General features: G+C 42.5%; 1 protein-coding gene across 1 annotated transcript in view; it reads left to right on the top strand.

Annotated features, from left to right (window-relative positions):
- Adamts18 (ADAM metallopeptidase with thrombospondin type 1 motif 18) overlaps nucleotides 1–1,842 on the top strand; it is a 73,047-nt gene extending 71,205 nt beyond the window's left edge. Inside the window, exons 19-20 of the mRNA XM_026789940.1 lie at nucleotides 468–615; nucleotides 1,524–1,842. Of these exons, the coding sequence (XP_026645741.1) occupies nucleotides 468–615; nucleotides 1,524–1,639 (264 nt within the window). The 3' untranslated portion in view covers nucleotides 1,640–1,842. The remainder of the gene's footprint in view (nucleotides 1–467; nucleotides 616–1,523) is intronic.
- The last annotated feature ends 19,895 nt before the right edge of the window (nucleotides 1,843–21,737 follow it).

The raw sequence follows: 21,737 nt of genomic DNA, 5'->3' as shown, positions 1-21,737 counted from the left end.
TCTACTTAATTGGGCAGTAAAATTCCTTGTTTGTTAGGTACCATGCTACCTCAGAAGCTAGCTAGGCACCATCCCAAAGTATCTTTGGTTAGTTATCCTTTATGGCCCCTTTTTCAAATGACCCACAGCCACTCTGGCGTCTGGTCGAGATTGCCTGGGCTTCTTGTCCTCCATCTTTGACCATGTCTGGATTTGTTTCTGAGTTTTTGAAACTACTACTGAAGCCTGCTTCCTTATGACCCCCTCTCGGGGGCAATAGCGTTTGCCCAAGACTTTTCTGATAGCCCCACTGCTCACACAGGGCTGAGTAGACTTGGACTGAATGCCTAGGACTGGCTGCAGACTGCATCATCTGTAGGCCTCTTGGTCATGAAAACCGTGCTTCCTTCTGTTGGATGCCACTGACTTCAGAGAGGACTCTGCCCAGCGGAGCAGGTATAACTCCCTTCTGTCTCCCTCCTTGGCAGTGCACGGTAACCTGTGGGGGAGGAGTCCAGACCCGATCTGTCCGCTGTGTGCAGCAAGGCCGGCCTTCCTCCAGTTGCTTGCTCCATCAGAAGCCTCCAGTGCTCAGAGCCTGTAATACAAACTTCTGTCCAGCTCCTGAAAAGAGAGGTAAAGGATCCCAGACCCCATCAATCTCACCAGTTTTTGAGAAAAATCTTCCGCAGCTCGCTATGGTTGGTTGTGCAACTTATGGGTTTGTTACTCGGCTCTAGGGTGTCGTGGTTCCATCAGCACCCATGGGGCTGCATTCTCATCCTTGTGCGAGGCCAAATCTGAGACATTTTCTGCCAATACCATGTTGTTTGCGTGATCTGAAGGCAACATTTCATTCAGGAAGGTTTTCCAGCCGTTCATCCCTGGGAAAGAGTCATGCCACCATTCTTTCCTTTTAAGATGAAGTCTTTGGAGGCTGGAGATGGGGCTCAGTTGGTAGAGTGTTGCCTAGCATGCATGAATCCCTAGGTTCTCTTCCCAGCATGATAGGAAACTATGCACGGCGGTATACACCTGTAATCCAAATCATTTCAAAGTAATCTGGCAAGCCCTGGGAAGTAGCCCTCGGTCAGATCAGGGAATTCTGGGCACAAGAAGCCAGGACTGAGGAAACTGGAGGCAGGTGTGAGCCATGGAGAAAATCAAAGCTGGGGCCAATACAACAAGAGTCGGGAGAGCTGTGTGGGTCTTTATTGTGCAAAGACGAGAGGAGAGTAACTAAAAGGAAAATGTTCTTTGGGAGGTACCACCCTGGGACCCGTGTGTCCATGCTAACTACTATATACAGACAATGATGAGCTACTGGACATGGCTTCTTTTCTGACACTGACCCACCATTTAAATTTTGCTGACAGACAGATTGTTTGGCATATTAATCCTGCCCTGGCAAAGTCCAAATGTGTCGTGGATAGAACACACAGAGGGACGGGGCAGTGGGCCTAGGTCTTTGTTCCATAGGCCCTCATCTTAATAAAGAAGGTCAAAGTCCTAGTTGATATGCTAAATGCTTTCTCTCTTTTCAGATGACCCATCCTGTGTTGATTTCTTCAACTGGTGTCACCTGGTCCCTCAGCATGGGGTCTGCAACCACAAGTTTTATGGGAAACAGTGTTGTAGGTCATGCACAAGGAAGAGCTGATCCAGAGCCCGCTCACCCTCCTCAGAACAGGACCTTACCTGTCAATCTCCAGGTCTCCTTTTTTATCAAGACTACAAACCACAGAGGAACTGCCACAGGGTTTGAAGAAAAGATAGAGAGCTAGCAGCCTCCTGAGTCGACCTCTAGAAGCACGTGGTACTCTAAAGGACTTGACCTTGAGAAGTGTTGACAAATCCAACTTTTTTTTTAAAAAAAAAAAAAAGCCTTTGATTTGCACTGCCATTTGGAAGATGAGACACGTCATACTGAGATATGTCAAGTTTTCATTTTGACCAAGTGGAAACCTTGTTGACTTTGGGATGTGTCTCCTCCCCACACACATACCTTTGAACATCAAAGGAGTCAAGGGCAAAGACATCTATTTTTAAAAGGCCCTCGAAGGCTCCGGGTCAAAGATTGACATTCAGAACCATCAAATACATGGATGGAACCCTTTGCCTAACAGTTGCTTGGATTTTATAGTGTCAAAATCTGACACCAAATGGTGCTCAATGAATGGGTGCTTGCTGCTGGACTGGCAAGCTTCATCTTGTTTCTTTTCTGTGTGTTGTTTATTTGGTTTCAAGTATATTCTGCCTGTAGAGAGGCTCCAAGACTGAAATTAACAACTTGAACTATATTCCCAGTAGCATTCTGGAAGCAGGGCCACATGAGCTATTTAAGATCTCCAAGTAATTAAAATTCACAATCGAAGGGAAAAAAAAGACTCAATACTGATGCCTTTCACGTAACATCAACCTTACAACTTTAAGTGTTTGTTGAATGAGAACAAGGGAGGCTGGTGCCTGCTTTTTGGGAACAAGAACTGGTGACATGTTCATTTCTGGTAAAAATAGGCACCCACTGGTAAAATAACATGCTTGAAGGAGGGAAGCCTACCATTTATAATGCCCCATACATATTGTCAGGATGCTTAGAAAATTAAAGACTGCTAGTGGTTTTCTCCTAACAACTGACAAGTTTCAATTTGCCCCAGGACTTGGTCAACAAGGAAAAAAAATAGTGACCAAGAAAAATCCATCTGTCTTCTTGCTACATTAATAAATTACAACTCACCAAGACCCTTCTGTGAATGCCAGGACTTCACCATGTCTCCTATGAGACTTTTTTGGTCATCGGGAGCCAGCTGTTGATGGGCATTAACAAGCTTAAAATTGTTCTCAATTGGAAAAACACCACTCTGTTTGCCAAAACCAGAGTAACTTATAAGACTGTGTTCCCCTGTAATTCTTTGAGAAGTGGTTCTACAGGGCATGTTTATACGATACTACTTTATCCCCCCCCCCAATTTCTTTGATGAATGTACACTCATTTTTATTGCTTCTCAGAGTCTCAGTTCAAACAGGGGTTTGCTAGCTCAGCAGAACCAGCAAGACAGTGTCCTGTTAAATTTAACAGCGTTCTTGTCCCCATCCTAATGGGAAGCATGAGTTCTTGGATGCCGTGGAAGTGAAAAGTAACAGCTTGGCCCTCTTGCCATGGCCCTTTGGTAGTCATTTTGATATGAGGACAGAAAAAAAATAATACCACATTACCATCCCCTTGCTCTCTGAAAAGTGGGAAGTTATTTGTCTTTATATAATTATCATTTTATTATATTTTATGGGAAAGAATTAATTTATTAATAGCCTGTTCTTATGTGTCTCACTCGCTTCTCTGAGTAAATGATATTCTGAGGGAAAATGTTGAACTAAAAAAAATGTGGATTATAGAGAAAAGTCAAAATATATGTGTAATATTTAATTATTTTATGTTTTATAATAAAGTATCTGTTTCTTTATCTTTGAAACTTGTTAAATTCTTAAACAAGTTAGAAGTCAGGTATTTCCAAGTTAATTTAATTGTCTAACCGTTGTTGGAGCACCTCAGTGAAACTTACTAAGGGGGCCAGGGGCAGGCTTTAAGAAGGATTTGTCACCTTTGTGCATCGGGAAATAAACTGCCCAGTGCTGATACACTTGGGGCCAATCAGATGGCTCTGTAGGTAAAGATACTTGATGCCAACGCTGATGACCTGAGTTCAACCCGTGGAACCCACACTGTGGAGCAGAGAACTGACTCCTGAAGGTTGTCTTCTGACCTCCACACGGGAATCTTGACACGTGTGTGTGCATGTGTGTGTGTGTGTGTGTGTGCAGCCCTGCAAACAAATGTGAAACAAATGTGTATTTCAAATGTGTTCTGCTGTATTGTATAGTTAAAGAAATGCATATGGAAATCTCTGGAGATAAAGTCATTGCAGCTACTTCCTCTTTGAAAGGCATTCTGGGAAAATATTTGTGCCAAAATGAAGGGAGAGGCGAAATAGTATTTGCAGAATGGAAAAGGATAGGGAGAAGAAAAAAAAACTTAATCAAACAGCATATATTTTCAGGCTTTCCAAACTTTAATCATCAGAGTCATGAACACTTTCTGGATGACGCAAGTCCAAATAACCTGAATATCCAGCATCTGTCTGCATTGATGGTTGCACACCGGGCATAGCTCTAAAAGAGATTAAAGATTATGGTATAGATTATTAATGTGCAGGAAAATAAAAATTAGGGTTAAGAATGGAAGGTGAATAAATAAGTAATAAAGTATGATTAGAAGAAATTCATTAGAGTTCAATGGCTTCCAGGTCCTGTGCACAACACTTTTATACGTGTTATCTCATTTAATGCAAACAACTCTATTAGGGAGATGCCATTAACTGTGAGGGGAGGCATCTGGGATTCTGAGAGATCACGTATTTGGCCCTGAGGCAAATGGCCAGTTTGTGATGGGGTCAAGTCTTGAACCCAGACCCCTTGGGACTCTTCTGTCACAATCCTGGGAGACATAAAGAAAGCAGGGAACACATAGGCCTAGGAATCATGGTCCCTGAGATGCATGTGACTAAGACTTTAGTGATGAATGACCTTAATGATGATGAATTATGGGCAGAGCTGGGGACACGATGCGGAATCAGGGCGGAAGGTAATAAATTCCTGCTAAGCCCCCCTTTTCAGCAGAGGATTCTTGAAGACTTGTTGCACCATTATTGCATAGTTAGACTCTATTCCCTAATAATAGCTTCTCTCTGGGATGATAGTGTTTCCTGGACAACAGCACCAGAGTGTCTGGAGCCTGCAGCACCCGGGATCGTCGGGATGGAGAGAAGGCGTGCGGGAATGCTCTTGGCTTTGGTTCCGTTCTAATCATGAGCAGAGATGGTCTTATGGCAGTGAGTATCATGCTAAGAAAGGTTGATAGCATTCAGATCATAAAGCCCATTACTGTAGACATCATAGGGAATGATAATTTTTTATGGGTTTCATGGCCTTAATTTCCTTACCTTGAAGAATACAGAAACATGGATGGAAGAAGTTGCTCAGTGGTTAAGGACTTGCAGAAGCTACAAGTTCAGCTTCTAACCCATGCTGGGCAGCCCCCAACCACTCAAAACTCAGGCTCCAAGTGACTGACACGCTGGCCTTTGCAGGTTCCTTTACTTGAGTACACACATTCACACACACACACACACACACACACACACACACACACACACAATAAAAGACAACATGATATATGCCAGGTATGGTGATGCATGCCTTTAACCACGGCACTTGAGAGGCAGAGGGAGGGAGGTCCCTGTCAGTTTGAGGCCATCCTGGTTTACAAAGTGAGTTCCAGGCTAAATACAAAGTGAGACTGTGGTTAAATAATAATGGTGGTGGTGGTGGTGGTGATGATGAGGAGGGCGGGAGGAGGAGAAAGAGGAGAAGGAGGAGGAGGATGTCCTTTAAAAGATAGGAATGGATCCTATGTTCTGTCTGCTCTACCTCATTTTCCCCTAAGATCTTAATGTTTCAGAAACCTTGGCGGTCTGCATGGTTATAGAAGTTCCTCACTGCTGAGAGCAAACGCCTGTCAATAAGCAGATCACATGACGAAAGGATCATTTCTTCTCACAATCGGAGGGGGTCACAGTCGACCGTGGTCAAGGAGGCATGGCAGCAAGCAGCTCCGCGGTGGTAGCAGCCTCTGGTGGGTGTTTTTGGAATCTGCTGAGTTTAGCAGAGGTTACAGAGAGCTGAACCAGGCTGTCCACCTCAGGGCTCTGACTAGTGACTCATCTCTTCCAGTGAGGCAGTTCCAGAGAACAGCTCTTCAGACATGAGTCTGTGGGGAGCAGTTATGTCCAAGCCACAGCAACCCTGATGCTCCTTTTGACTCTGTCATCCTTGTCTGCGCTTGATGGAGACGTCCTCTTCTGCAGAGGCTCTGGACCAGTGACCCATAAAGCATCATCCTGAGTGCCTCATAAGGACATTGGATGTCACTTTACGTTTCATTCTTTTACATAAAAATCTTTTTCTCTGAAGAAAGTTTTAAAAAGCCAATATTTTATACCTCCTTCAAATTGAAAATCTGTATTGCATGGTATAAACAGATATAGCTAGTCAACAATAACAACAACAAAATAACCTTGGGGGCTAGGGCGATGGCTCAGTGGTTGAGAACACTTGATATTCTTCTAGATAACCTGAGTTCCCATTTTAGCTATTCTGACAGGTGTGAGATGGTATCTTAAAGTTGTCTTGATTTGCATTTCCCTGATCGCTAAGGAAGTTGAGCATGACCTTAAGTGTCTTTTGGCCATTTGAAGTTCTTCCGTTGAGAATTCTCTGTTCAGCTCAGTGCCCCATTTTATAATTGGGTTGATTAGCCTTTTACGGTCTAGTTTCTTGAGTTCTTTATATATTTTTGAGATCAGACCTTTGTCAGTTGCGGGGTTGGTGAAGATCTTCTCCCAGTCAGTGGGTTGCCTTTTTGTCTTAGTGACAGTGTCCTTTGCTTTACAGAAGCTTCTCAGTCTCAGGAGGTCCCATTTATTCAATGAGGCCCTTAATGTCTGTGGTGCTGGGGTTGTACCTAGGAAGCGATCTCCTGTGCCCATCTGTTGTAGGGTACTTCCCACTTTCTCTTCTATCAGGTTCAGTGTATTCAAGATTTAGCGGTCCTTAGCAAGCTCCTAGGGGAGGAGGCATCCAGAATACTGTTATTTTGTACACTGGGGTGGAGTGGCTTCTCTTTCTGAAACGAGAGTCCTCTCCCTCCTTTCCCTGTGCCCTTAAAAAGCACATTGGACCAAGAGCCTCAGAACAACACTCCCTAACCAACTAGATCCATCCCCATCACTCAAGGGTAGTTAAATTTCCCAGTCCCTTTCTAGAAATTGGACGTGCTAATCCTGCAGATGGGGCCTGATAATTTACACTTTAAAAGGCTTTCAGTTTCTCTAAGAAAAAAATTGGTTTTGGAATCACTGGTCTAGGGTAATAAAAGGGAGCGTCCTCCCAGTTAGACAAAGGAGCACCCTTGGAGCCAGGCCACACGGCACAGCTCCACAGTGGTTAAGCCAGATTCACCAAATAACACAGTGGCCTGTTGCCTAGTTTCATCTCCTCCGAGTGTATTTCACCTGCACACAGCTGGACAAGAGAAAAATTAACCAGCCGAGAACAGACTCAACATCCTGGTCTTTTTTTTTTTTTCTGACTTCCAGGGCCACTCCAGGTTTGCCAAATAGGGATCAGCAGTATCAGGGACAATTGGCCATTGATCTCAATCAGACACCCAGAAGCAAGAGCTACAGTACAGCAGAGAACCCAGTGAAGAGTAACCATGGAAACACCGTTTTAGCAGACTATTCACACAGCCTCAGGTGTGTATTTATGGACAGAGCTGCAGCATGAAACCCTGAGATTCAGGATCAAGATAGAACAAAGGCAGCTGTCCTGCCTACTGCCTGTCATTCTGTGCCAAGGGGGTGTTAACCATTTTTATGAATAGTACCAGCTCCCTGATAGATTGCCAGGAATCACTGGCTTGATTTGCGAGAGACAGAGATGGCGGGGGCGAGGGGTGTGTCCGTGAGAAGCAGGGGAAGAGCAGAAGAAGGACAGAAGAAAGGAAAGGAAGGAAAGAAGGAAGAAGACAACCTCAGTGGGCAGGGAGAAGCTAGAAGAAGGCTTTGGTGCTGAACTAAAGCATAAACAAGCCCTGGACTGAGCTGCCCTGGGACTCCAATTCCATTTTATGGCTACATTCATTAATTCACAGCTTTCATGTTTTGTTAAAGCAGATTGGTTCCAGATACTTAAGAATTAACATGTTGTCTTTTACACATCTGCTAACTCCAAAGCTAGTAAAGAAGGGAGTGTTACTATGTTCAGCAGCGCCCCCACCCCCACTTTGTTATGACGCCCACCCTTGTTGTCCACAGATTTTATTACTTGTGGCCTGGTCTGCTGAGGGGAAAGGCATTCGGCATGTTCTTGGAGCTGTGAGTTGTTCTCAGACTTAAAGTCCCTCTGCCGTGCTCAGCCATATTCAGTCTTTCTCAGCCTGGGACGCCTCAACTCATGTTATTTTTTCCCACATGTCTGCTAACTAGCATGCATTCGCTCTTTCAACAAGAGAGCTTATTGAATATCCATGAACAACAGCTACAATGTGAGATCCAAACGACAAAAATAAGATCTTGTTTCCAGCCCAGCGGGACTTGAACATACAGAACACAGCTTTCCTGGTCGTACAAGAGTCCTGTCATCCCAGCCATCAGAGAGACTGGAGCAGGGAAACTGTGACTTCAGGGAGCCTAGGGAAGTTTGGGAACTTAGAAATATTTACCCTTTACAAATTTTAATGTAGAAATATTTCAAAGGACTGGGGCCATCCTAGTATGCATACAGTCCTAGTGACAGAAAGAACTGGGGGTGGGGACACAGTGCTGATCTCTGCAAACAGATGTCGTTCCAAGGTCACAGACAGTGCTTCAAGGTAGCAGGCATTATTCCAAGGTCATGGGCTCATTTTTTAAAAATTTTGCTTCTAGATTTGTCTGAGGCAACAGGTCCTTATTCATATATGTTCAGCCTGCTGCTCTCAGAAAGCATGAACGTCTGAATTATGCAAAACTATTTTTCACCTCTTTCAAAGACACCAAAAATCACAAAACTACAGCACTAAGCAAAGCCATCTACCTGACAATTGATATACAGATGTTTAAAGCTGAAGGAATTTCTGGAAGATTTTCTCCCATTTCACAGACCTAGAAACTGAGAGCCAAGCTTTTTAGAGTCTTTCCTAAATTATCCAGTAAATTAATGAAACCAAGTCAGCTCTAGTGATTTTGGGGACACTCACATTTTACTGTATCCTTGAGGTATTTACCAATAATTTACTTGACAAAAAGCATTTATTAACGTTAAGGATGATCTAATAAGGAGTGGGCATCAAACCTAGGCAGAAACACCCCTGAGTTCATTTAACACATACGACTGACATTAATTTTAGTTCCCTTCCAAAAAGACTCTGACACCATTAAAAAATCTTAAGGATACTCTAACCCTCCCACACATGGGGAAAAAAAAGATGACCTTGCAAAAGTAGCAAGCTAGCCCATTCCCTATATGAGGGTCTGGTATATCAGGGAGCTGATCTATTGTTTGTCCCCAAGCTACGAGTTAAAGGCAATACTCAGTGTAGCAAAACTTTGAATATGCCAAAACCATTCAACCGGAAACTCTAAACTGGTGGACTAAGGATATGCAAACTATAGCTCAATAAAGTTGTTTAACTAAAATAGAATATTCTAGAAGTAAGTATCAACATATGTATAGGCAGGCTTATTGCATCCCTCTGACCTCAGAGCTGTAATATCTTATTGCATTCCTGAAGTCTCAGTGTCAGCGTCATGGCAACATATCACATTCATATATCCTTGACAGCATAGCCTTATACTCATAAAATGTCCAGTGAAAATATGTTACCTTATTAGGGGGACAAAAGGGCAAAAAAACTGTTAAGAAGTCTAAGCCCCATTGTGTTCGGGGCTCGTCCTTTGAATGTGAATCTGCTGAGCCAGGACTAGCACAGGTAAAGCTGCTTCCTGGCAAAGAGCCTCAGTGTTCTGCTTCTCTGTCCAAGAGTCTCATTACAGTGAGGTCATTTATACAGCCAAGGAAACAATCAACGGAGTGAAAAGGTAATCTGTAGAATTGGGGGAAACACTTTAGACCTCGTATCTGATCAGGAATTCACACAACTTAGTAGCAAAAAGAAAAACCTGGATTGAGAAATGGACAAAGGGCAGAGATGTCTCTCAGTGGAAGACAAACAAAGGGCACCAGATAAATAAAAAGATACTCAACACAACTGATCCCTCAGGGAAATGCAAATTAAAAACTTCAATGAGATGCCATCTCGTGCCTGTCACAATAGCTATTTGAAAAGGAGAAAAGCCTGCAAGTGTTTGGAACTGTGTCAAGAAAGGAGTCCTCAGACACTGTTAGAAGGAATGTGAACTGGCACAATCATTACGAAAACAGTGTGGAAATCTCTCGAAGAATTAAAAATTGTAACTACCCAATAGACGATCAGCCATGCTTACTCTGGGTAGACGCCCAAAGGAAATTCATCCAGCATGTCCGCTAATGCCTTGATCACATAGAAACGCCATCGAATCAACTCAGTGGGTGACTGAAAAGTAAGCGGAATAACAAAATTTGGCACACTCGCACACGTGCGTGTGCACACACACACACACACACACACATGACAAAGTCAAGGGGACTGTGTGTGCACCTGACAAATTGACACAAACTGGAGTCATCTAGGGAGATTGCATGTGCACATGTTCGTGGGGCACTTTCTAGATTGATGGCTGATGAGAAAGGGCTCCGCCTGCCCTGGGTGATGCCCTCCCTGGGCCAATAACCTTGGGCTGTCTAAGAAAGCAGGCTGAGTGAACCAGGGAGAACAAATCTGGAAACTATGTGTCCATGGTCTCTGCTCCTACCCAGAGTTCCTGTCCTAGCTTCCCTTGATAATGGCCTCTAACATGGAAGTAGAAATAAACTTTTTCTACCCCCAATTTGCTTTTGGCCATAGTGCTCATCACAGCAACAAAAAGCAAACCTGGACAGAAGGACATCCCAACATTTGCAATAACTTCAGTGGAGCTCCAAGACATTAGCCTGACTGAAGCAAGCCAAATACAGAAACCGAAAGGTTGCATGGTCTCGGTAACCAAACTCAGGGTCAGACAGTGTTCTGCGTGGGGCATGGAGGAGAATAGATGGGGAGGTGTGGCTCGAAGTTTACCAAGTTTGGGTACGAAAGGAGTAACTTCCAGGAAGCTAACGTACAGCAAGGTGACCAAAGTTTGCGATGATGTTATGTACTTGGATAAGAGGAGCCGGGAAGTGGTGGCCCATGCCTTGAACCCCAGCACTCTGGAAGCAGAAAAGCAGGCAGATCTTTGTGAGTTCAAGGCCAGCCTGGTCCAGACAGTGAGTTCCAGGGAAGGCTCCAAAGCTACACAGAGAAACCCTGTCTCAAAAAAAACAAAAACAAAAACAAAGAATGTGCTAAGAGGGAAGATGGAGAGTATTTTCACAGCACGGGAGAAAAGGCAGACAGGGCAGCCTCTCAGGTGATCACAGTCATCCTTTAGCTACACATTCTGCACGCCATTGTTTGCATTAAAAGCACACAATTCCTATTCCCATGCACGCAATGCTACTACTTTAGTAGAGCCGGAAAGAAAAAAGAAAAGTTTTACAGTTTTAAAGCTGGTCAGCAAGGCCATGCTAAGCAGATTCACTCACAGCCTGGGTTTCACGAAGCCCCAAGGCATCTTTCCAGCTGCCAGCATTCTGGCACAGGTGCATGCTTGGCTCCTCCGAGGGCTCAGTTGGCAGCCTCAGGGCCACCAGCTGCCAGTCTTCTCCTCGCTCCATAGCGGGCGGAAGTTGGTTCCTGTATGACAATTCATTAAACCCTGACGGGGTGGGCACTTGGAATGTCTTTTCCAGGGTCGGCCTTGCAAACACACTTCCCATCTGAAGTAGAGCCAGCCTCAGTGAGGGAACAGGAAACCACTCTTGGCTGGGGCCAAAGCACTTGTCTCCTGTCCAAATGTAGTTACCCAGGTAGAGGTCTCAGGGGGAAACCAGCCCGCAATTCTCAATAGATCAATTGTTCCCACCTACCTCCCCTCTACAAAGTCCGGAAGACGTGAAATAGGATTTGAGGCAAGATTAATGTGCCGCCTTGCTGTACTGTCTATCTGGAAGGCACACTCCGGGTATTGTCTGCAGACACAAAGCGCCTTTCACAGGTACCTTGTAAAGTGCCGCTTTCCCAAGGATGCTGGTTCAGAGTTAGGTGTCTCACTGGCCCCAGGACAAAGTGGCAGGAAGATTTAGCAGCAACCTAGATAATCTTATCAACTCTGATCACCCAGATTTTGGTTTTACTGCCTCTAAGTGAAGTCCCCAAATAAACTGCCAGCTAGCTCAACTGCCATCTGAAAAGAAAAGCAGATGGACATTTACTAAGCACTGGACCCATGCCAGAGAGAAAGGGCCCAGGGAAGTTTATCTGTGCTTTTTCTGATTTTCATATGAATTTTCTTATTGTCCTTCCTTCGCTTTTTAGGGGGAGGGAAGACTAAGATTTATTAAAGATAAATATGATGGAGGAAGGTCATTGGTTAATTAATAAAGAAACTGCTTGGCCTGATAGGTTAGAACATGGGTGGAGTAAACAGAACAGAATGCTGGGAGGAAGAGGAAGTGAGGTAAGATGCCTCAGGAAGACGCCATGCCTCTCCTCTCTGGGTCAGATGTGATGAAGCTCCAACCCAAGATGAACGTAGGCTAGAATCTTCCTGGTAAGTCACCACCTTGTGGCGCTACACACATTAATAGAAATGGGCCAAGCAGAGTTTAAATGAATACAATTTGTGTGTTGTTATTTCGGGTATAAAGCTAGTCAGTGGCCAGGAGCTGAGAGGCAGGAAGCGGCCTGCAGCTCCTTCAACATAAATATTTAAAAATCATTCAGCTAAAAAATATAATAAGAGATCTAAGTAGGTTTAAGACTTGGGTCTTCATTGTTTTTGTTGTTGTTTTAGGTTTTGGTCTTTTGTATGTTTTGTTTTTCGTTGTTCTTTTGCTGGTTGGTTAATTGGTTGCTTGGTATTGCATTGAACAAGGGCCTTGCACATCCTGGACAGGCATTGTGCTACTAAGCTTTATCCCCAGCCCTATTGCCTCAAGCTTGAGATTTTAAGTTTTAATGAAATATGTGTGCCAAGTCTGTGTGAGGGTTTGGGCACATGAGTCCAGTGCCTGGAGAGGCCAGAAGACAGTGTTAGATCCTCCAAGACTAGACATGTAGGAGGTTGGGAGCTAACTTTAGGTGCTGGGAAACAAATCTGGTTCTTCCGTAAGTGTAGGACTTGCTCAACAGCTGAGCCATCTTTCTGGTTCCCAAGTTGCCCAGACTGGTCTTGAACACCTGTAGCTCATGAAATCCTTGAACTTGCCATCTTTCTATTGAGTAGCGGTATTGGTATTAGAGGTCTGTGCTGCTGAGATTAGCTAAAAACAAAATATTCCTACTTAAGATGATAGCTTGATTTTTTAAAAATAAAATAGGCCAACAATAAGATTTATTTGGAAATACCGTATATCATCCACCTGTCAGTGGGTGGTAGAAGCTTCCCACAACCAAATCTTGAAGAGACTTTAGACACAAGTCTATCTGAGCAATTGGCTGAAACTTACTAACTTTGATTTCAAAACTAATCTACATGTACATGGATCCCAACGAACTCCGAATCACATAAGCTTGATGAGAATCATAGCTAGACAATCCTACAGGGGCCATGACATCTATGTGCCCCACCACAAAAGTAATTAATTGGTAAAAAGATTTTTACCAGAAAGAAGAAAATTTGCAACAAAATTTGCCAAAAAAAAAATCATCATTTAATGAAGATTTTTAGAAGAAACTCTCAGCAAAGACTTTATTTGTAGGTGGAATGGTTCTGTGGGTGAGACCCTGAAGACTCCACTAGAAAATGCTTAGAGCCAATGAACACTTTGGGGAATTGTCAGGGTTACAAAATTAACACACACCCACACAAAAAAAAAATTAGCTACCTTTCTATACTCAAATAACAAACCTGCTGAGAAAGAAATCAGGACGACAGCCCCATTCACAGCTGATATAGAAGTAAATTTCTTGGAAGACATCTAACCAAGGAAGTGAAAAACCTCTACAGTAAAAACTTATAGAAAGTTTGTTTTCTATCACTGTGACAAAAAAATGACCAAAATCAACTCCCAGAGGAGAGGGTTTACTTCAGCTTCAGCTTATCAGGGAGGGAAGTTGGAGCAGAAACTCAAGGCGACTCCTGGAGGCAGGAGCAGGTGCAGAAGTCATGGAGGAGTGCTGCTTACTGACTTGTCCTCCATGGCTTGCCCAGCCTGTGATCTCTTACACCCAGAACCACCAGTCCAAGGGTAGCATGCTCATAGTGGGCTGGGCCTTCCCACATTAATCATCAGTCTTGCCCACAATCCAATGTGATGGAGGCAGTTCCTCAATCGTGATTCCCTCTTTCCACATATGTCTAGATTTGTACAAAGTTGATAGAAACTGACCCTGGCAAGACTAATGAAGAAAATGTGGGAGTGTCATATATCAATCTGTTGATTTCATTGGATAAGTAATAAACAAACTGCTTGGGCTCATAGCTTAGAACATAGGTGGGTGGAGTAAATAGAACAGAATGCTGGGAGGAAGAGGAAGTGAGCTCAGACTCGACAGCTCTGCTGTCTGGGGCAGAGACACCATGCTCCCGGCTCCTGGGCAGACGCTGATATAGCTCTGCTCTCTGAGACACACGCGATGAAGCTCCGACCCAGGATGGACGAAGGCTAGAATCTTCCCGGTAAGACCGGTGCTCACAGATTATTAGAGATGGGTTGATCGGGATATCAGAATTAGCCAGTAAGGGCTAGAGCTAAAGGGCCAAGCAGTGTTTAAAAGAATACAGTGTCCGTGTAATTATTTCAGGTATAAAGCTAGCCGTGTGGGCGGCTGGGTGGCGGGACGCAGCCCCGCTGCTCCTATTACTACAAAAGCACTAGAAGATGGCAAGTGAAATGGAAGAATTAATAGTGTAAAAATGACTATTCTATCAAAAGAAATCTACATGTTCAATGCAACCTCTATCAACATTCCAATACCATTATTCATAGAAATAGAAAAGATATTAAAATTCATATGGAAGCACAAAAGACCCAGGATAGATAAAGCAATCCTGAGCAAAATGATTCTAAAAATATCACCATAGTTGATTCCAAGTTATACTATAGAGCCGTGATAAGAAAAACAATGTGGAACTGGCACAAATACACACATAGATCTATGGAGTAGAACAGAGGGTCAGATATATAGATGTAGAATATGCCACCTGAATTTTGCTAAATGCACGGTGAGTGGTGAAACTGGAGTCCACAGGCAGAAGGATGAGAGTAAATTGCTTCTGCTCCTCCCGTATGAAACCAACTCTCAATGGAACAAATGTTTTCATGGGAGACTTGAAACTCTCAGGCTGTTGGGAGGAAAAATAGGGAAACACTTCAAAAACTAGGCACAGGCAAGGACTTCCTGAATAGGACTTTGGTTGCTTAAGAAATAATGAGACCTCATGCAATTAAAGGCTTCCCAGCAAAGGAATTGTTTAGGAGGATAAGTGCGGGTGAGAGGGAATTAAAAAACAGAGGGTTGGAGGTGAGGAAGGGACACAACTCAATAATTTACATATTTATATGAAAAAGCCCCAGGAAACATGCTCAATATACATGATAAACTCATACAAAAATGTAACCCAGTACCATTTATAATGAATAGAAACCAACGAAAACAAGCATATACTAAAAAAGGGGGAACATCCCATTATATAAATTCACCATCATCTTTAATAAATTATATGATAGTATGTAAAACAAAAGATTGTTTAAAAATAGTTTTTTATGATTGTCTGTAAATGTTTGATTGATATGCCTATTTTAAAAACCTAAATATGTGGGGATATGTACAAATTTTCTCAGATAAAAGCAGGGTTTTTTTTTTAAAGAAAATGTGGCACATTTACACATTAGAGGACTACTCAGCATTATTGCAAATCTTAAAATTTATTGTTTTAAATCCTGAATTAATTTGCTTTTTTTTATTATTGAGAAAAGGAAAAAAAAAAGAATCCGCCTCCTCCCAGCCTCCCATTCCCCTCCCCCTTCCCCCACCCCACACCCCCCCCCCCCCCCCCCTCCCTCTCCAGTCCAAAGAGCAGTCAGGGTTCCCTGCCCTGTGGTAAGTCCTAGGTCCTCCCCCCTCCGTCCATGTCTAGGAAGGTGAACATCCAAACTGGCTAGGTTCCCACAGAGCCAGAACATGAAGTAGGGTCAAAACCCCGTGCCATTGTCCTTGGCTTCTCATCAGCCCTCATTGTTCGCCATGTTCCGAGAGTCCGGTTATGGGTTTTGAATGGAAAAAATCTTTCAGAAAACCTAACCAAACCAAGAAAGGTAGAAGAAAACTCAGATAAATGCAATCAGGAATGCAAGTGGAGAAATTTTGATAACCACAGAAATACTAAAGAATAGATCAGGCATTGGTCTAATAGCCTGTAATCTCAGCATTTGAGAGATTGAGACAGGAGAATCATGAGTTCAAGGATTTGAACTACATAGAGAATTTGCGATCGACCTAGGCTACTCAAGGGAAGCCTTGTTTTACAAACAAGCAAGCAAAAGAGAAAACAGAAATGACTATGACAATCGCATGCTAATTGGCTCCAGTCAACCATTAAAAAGTGGATAAATTCCTGAATACGCACAAGCTGCCAAGACTGGATTACAGAGATACAGAAAATCTGAAAAGACTGATCATTACTAAGTATGTTAAATCAATAATATAAAAGTTCTCTCAAAGAAAATCTTAGGACTCAATATTTTCAGGGTTGCATCCTGCCAAATAGAAAAAAAAAAACTCACATTGGTCCTTCTCAAACTCTTTGCCATAAAAAAAAAAGTATGAGAAAATGCTTCTGATCTTAGTTTACAAGCTTGGCATTACTTTGATAACAGAACCATTCAAGGATGTTGCAAGAAAATAAAATTATAGGCCAAGCCCTGACTAACCTAGACACAAGAATTCTTCAAAAACAAAACAACAATAAAATACTACCACATTGAATTAAACAGTATATTAAAAGGTTCTTTTAGAATGGTTTATTCTTGGAGTTTAAGGACGCTTCAATAACCACAGATAAATAAACATAACAATCCCATTCACAGACTCAAAGGACCAAAAAAAATATATTATCCCTCCATGAATGCAGAAAAAAACATTTTATAAGATTCATCATCTATGATTCTAAAAATATCAGCAAATTAGGTATACAAAAAATATATCTCACCATGATAAAGTCTACAGTAATGGCATCTGCAACATGTTCTCCAGTGGAAGGTTGAAAGTGCTTCCTTTGTTCAAAATACTAAGAGGCCCACTCTCACCACTTTGATTCAACACAACACAGAATGTCGTAGCCAGAGTAATTAAATCAAAGGAATAAACTGAAAGGAATATGACTAGAAAATAAAGAAGTAATCATGTCCGTTTGCTGATACCATGATCGTGTGTGTGTGTTTGTGTATGTGCGTGTGTGTGTCCCTAAAGAGTTCACTAGAAAACTGTTAAAACAATAGCATGATTTTCTACCCAGTAAGTACATACAATTTATAACAAAAGTGGAAATAAAAGGAAGTATTGGCATATCATAAAATATGTATGACTTTTGAAAATATTTAAAACAAAAGAATCCAATTAGAGCAGACTATATATTTTTTCATAAATGTGCATGCTTTTCCAGTGTCTTTGAAGATCTCAAGGTCATTTGATTGAAAATTTTAAGGGAACACATTGTATGGTACATAACTTATAGTCCAAGGAAGATATTTTATGAGGAAATTTTAAGAAGTATAATATAAGCCAGAGTCAGACAGCCTTTGAACAGAGTATCAGAACCAAGTGGATTTGGGAGATGCATTTAGCAATAACTAAGTAATATAGCAATAACTAAGGCAGGGAACTCTAGATTTGGGATTTGCACTAATTTTCTGCACAAACTTGATATATTATCATATCCTCTTTGAGCCTTGGATAGCATTAGATTGTGTAACTCTCAACCCCGAAAGCACGCAGATGGACATAAATCTATGCCCACATCCCGCCCTCCCAGCAACTCTGAGTCCACTGACTTCGGATGGAGCTGCAGTTAGTCTATGGTATTCTGAAATTCAGCAGGACTGAAACCTTTGTGTTCGGTCCCAGTAACAATGTGGATAAGCCCAAGCCTTATTTTATTTTATGATTATTTCCATTCTCAATGAATAATCTAAGAATGACTTCAGCTTATTGTGTAAGGGGCTAAAGCCATTTATTTATCAGCCTCGGGTAGATTTAACAAGCAAAGATTGAAAACATCTGCACAGAGCATTAGTCACCAGGGTAACGTGGGACAGGCTGAGGATTGGGGGAGCGGTCTTCAGAGAACTTCTTGTCGCAAACTCAAACCACCAGGCATATGCCACTCTTTCTATGCTAACATCAAATACCCTGCCTACTTAGTGGTAAGTTTGGTACAAAAATAAAGGCTTTCCTATATACTTATGTTTATACACAGACAGCCTTATTTCCTCTCCACCACTCCCAGGAACATCTAAAGATTCACATTCGTCTTGCTGTGTATGTGGACAATATAACTACTTGAACCAAGTTGAAGATGACAGAGAAGTTAAAACAGGGGTCCTTAAGTGAACCTTGATCCAAAGAGGGAAATCATCACTTAAATTCCCAACTGAATGTACAAGTCAAAGCTTTCCCTCTGCACCCTTCTAATTCCCTTCACTTCTCCTTTATAAGTTTTAAAAAACTTTATTCACGTATTTGTATTGTGCGTGGGTCTGTGTGTGCCAGTGTGAATATGTGCAACACAGAAGATAAACATGCATGAATCAGTTCTTACCTTTCATCATATGGGTCCTGGAACTGAACTCTGGCTACCAGGCTTAGCAGTAAGTCCCCTTACCAACTGAGCCATCTTGCCAGCCCCCACCTCCCCTTTTCAAAGGGAGCCAGCTATCATTAAATTCGACCCACAGTATTTAACAAAGCCTTTACCATGTCACTACATTCCCCTTTTCCAGAGAAGATGCAGCTGTCTGGCATGTGGGCTCCTACATGAAAAACAGAACACTGGCATTCAAGAAGACAGTAAAGGCTTCAAGTTTCCCCATTAATTTTAAAAGAGGTTTTATCTACCAATGCCTGGAAGATAGCACATGCTGAGTGCTTTTTAATGAAGTTATTTTGAGGTCGATGCCCTTCTTTTCTTATTACTTTTATTAGATGGTTATCTTAGTTAGGGTTACTATTGCTATGATAAAACACCATGACCACAGAACAAGTTGGGGAGGAAAGGGTTTATTTATCATGAAGAAAGTGAAGGCAGGAACTCAAACAGGACAGGAACCTGAAGGCAGGAGTTGATGCAGAGGTCATGGAGGGATGGTGCTTATTGTCTTGCTCATCATGATTTGCTCAGCCTGCTTTCTTATAGAATCCAGGACCACCAGGCCAGGTATAGTACCACCCACAATGGGCTGGGCTCTCCCTCATCAGTCACCAATTAAGAAAATGCCCTACAGGCTTGCTACGGCCTGATCTTGCTAAGGCATTTTCTGAATTAAGGTTCCCTTCTCTCCAGCGGCTTTAGCTTGTGTCAAGTTGACATAAAACTAGCCAGCACAGATGCTGTTGCTCTCCCAGGGGAACTTAAGGCAATAAGATTAGAGACTGAGAAAGTGACAAAAATAAGAGCAAATCTTACTCAAGCTGTTGAGTTCTCCTTTTAAAAAAATTAATCGACACTTTGTGGTAGCTTGTACTATGAAACAGTATGTTTAAAATAAAGCTTCTGTAGTTCTCATTTGTCAAAGGACATGTTTAGGCAATGTGGCCTCCAAGGCTCCTTTTTTTTTTTCTTTAATGATTGCTAGTGTTCATTTTGTCTCAATTTTCCACTAGGAAATCATTCCTTTTTAAAGATTGATTTAATTTAATTTTATAAACATTGTGCCTGTATGTATATCTATGCAGTACATGTGTACCTGGTCCCTGTTGAAGCCAGAAGAGGGCAATCAAATCCCCTGGAACTAGATTTACACATGGCTGTGAGCTGCTATGAGACTGCTAGCCACTGGCTCCAGGTCCTCTAGAAGAGCAGCCAGTGCTCTCCGCTGCTGAGCCATCTCTCCAGCACCCAGAAGCAGATTTTTATTAAAAGTTATATAGAGTGATAGGTTGTTTTTTTTTAAAAAAAAAGCATTTAAAATAAAAAACACTTGGTAGTCATCCCCTCTTCTCTCTTTTTCTAAAGGCATGATTTGTACTCTTTATTAGTATTAATTTTGGCCCTTGAAAGAAAGTTAACAATGACAAGATGGAAGGAGATAAAGTTAATTTATTGATGTGTCCCACAAGTTCCTGCCATTTGCCAATGTTTAACTTAGTCTTGGAAGCCCTGGAAATGATGTAGCCCTTTCTCTCCCACGTCTCATGATGGAGACTCTTTCTGTTTTATAATGAGGTGCAAATTCTTATATTACATAATAGCATTGCAGAGTGCTTTGGGAAAAGTAGATAAGACAGTTAATTCTATTATATGCCTATCCAAGAAAGTTTATGGTATCTATGCTGCTTGATATTGTCAATTCACACAAACCTAGAGTCATCTGGGAAGAGAAACCTCAATGAAGAAAAAGCTTTTGTAAGACTGGCCGGTAGGCAAGTCTGTGGAGAATTTTCTTGATTAATGATTGATGTGTGAGGGCTCATGCCACTATTGGTGGTGCTACCCTTGAGCAGGTGACCCTGTGTTGTATAAGAAAGAAGGCTGAAGCTGGGCTTGGTGGCACATGCCGCCGTTAATCCCAGCACTCAGGAGGCAGATGCAGGTGGATCTCCTAGTTTGAGGCCAGGCTAGTCTACAGAGTAAGTTCCACAACATTCAAGACTACACAGAGAAACTGTCTTGAAAAATAAAACAAACAAAACAACAACACAACAGAGAGAGAGAGAGAGAGAGAGAGAGAGAGAGAGAGAGAGAGAGAGAGAGGAAGAAGAAATAAGACTGAGCAAACCATGAGGAGCAAGTTAGTAAGCAGCATGTTTCCATGGCATCTGCTTTAGTTACTGACTTCCTGCCCGTGCTTGAGCTCCCTCGTGGATGAGGTGCTTTCCTCCAGGTGAGCCAACCATCAGCTTGTCAGTCTGCAGCGCAGACCTAGAGACCTATGGCTCTAACAAGCCCTAGGACTGGCAGTATTAGGGTCCAAGCGTCCTAGGAAGAAGATAAGATTCTGTCATCTAAGCCAGGGGGTGGTGGCGCACGCCTTCAGTCCCAGCACTCGGGAGGCAGAGGTAGGTGAATCTCTGTGAGTTCAAGGCCAGCCTGGTCTACAAGAGCTAGTTCCAGGACAACCTCTAACGCTACAGAGAAACCCTGTCTTGAAAAACCAAAAAAAAAAAAAAAAAGATTCTGTCATCTAACTCCAGTCTGCCTGTTCTGTTGAGTTGAGTAGCAGTCTTACCGCTTTACCATCAATAGGAAATCATTCAGGTCCCCAAACCCAGAGATCCTTATTAATTCTAATTGGGAACTGAGAAGTGGAGTGGTTGAAAAAAATCATTCTTTCCAGATCAAGACTCAGGAAATGCAGCCTCCAAATCACTGGAAGAAAAGCTGAACCTGCTTCCGTGTCCCTGCCTGAGCTTCTAGTTGCAGCTTTTTAAAAGAACTCAGAAAGCCTTAGGAAATGTAAGTTGGTAATGGAGTGTTTGCTTAGTGTACACAAAACCTTGGGTATGGTCTCCAGTACCATGCAAACCAGTGTGGGTGCAGGCTTGTATCCTTGTGGAGGCATGAGGATCAATCTTCATCTTAGTAGTTAATCTGAGGCCAACTGAGGCAACAAGAAACCGTCTCAGACAAACCAGCACAAGACAAGGCCCCTGAGAAGTTAACCAATTGCAAGTGGTCTCCAAATTCAAAAGCACATGAACAATACCAAATCAGGGTTGTATTATTTACAGAGAGAGAGAGAGAGAGAGAGAGAGAGAGAGAGAG

Source organism: Microtus ochrogaster, chromosome 4, assembly GCF_000317375.1.
Source record: "Microtus ochrogaster isolate Prairie Vole_2 chromosome 4, MicOch1.0, whole genome shotgun sequence".
NCBI lineage: Eukaryota > Metazoa > Chordata > Mammalia > Rodentia > Cricetidae > Microtus > Microtus ochrogaster.
This window is presented reverse-complemented; position numbering and strand designations above follow the sequence as displayed.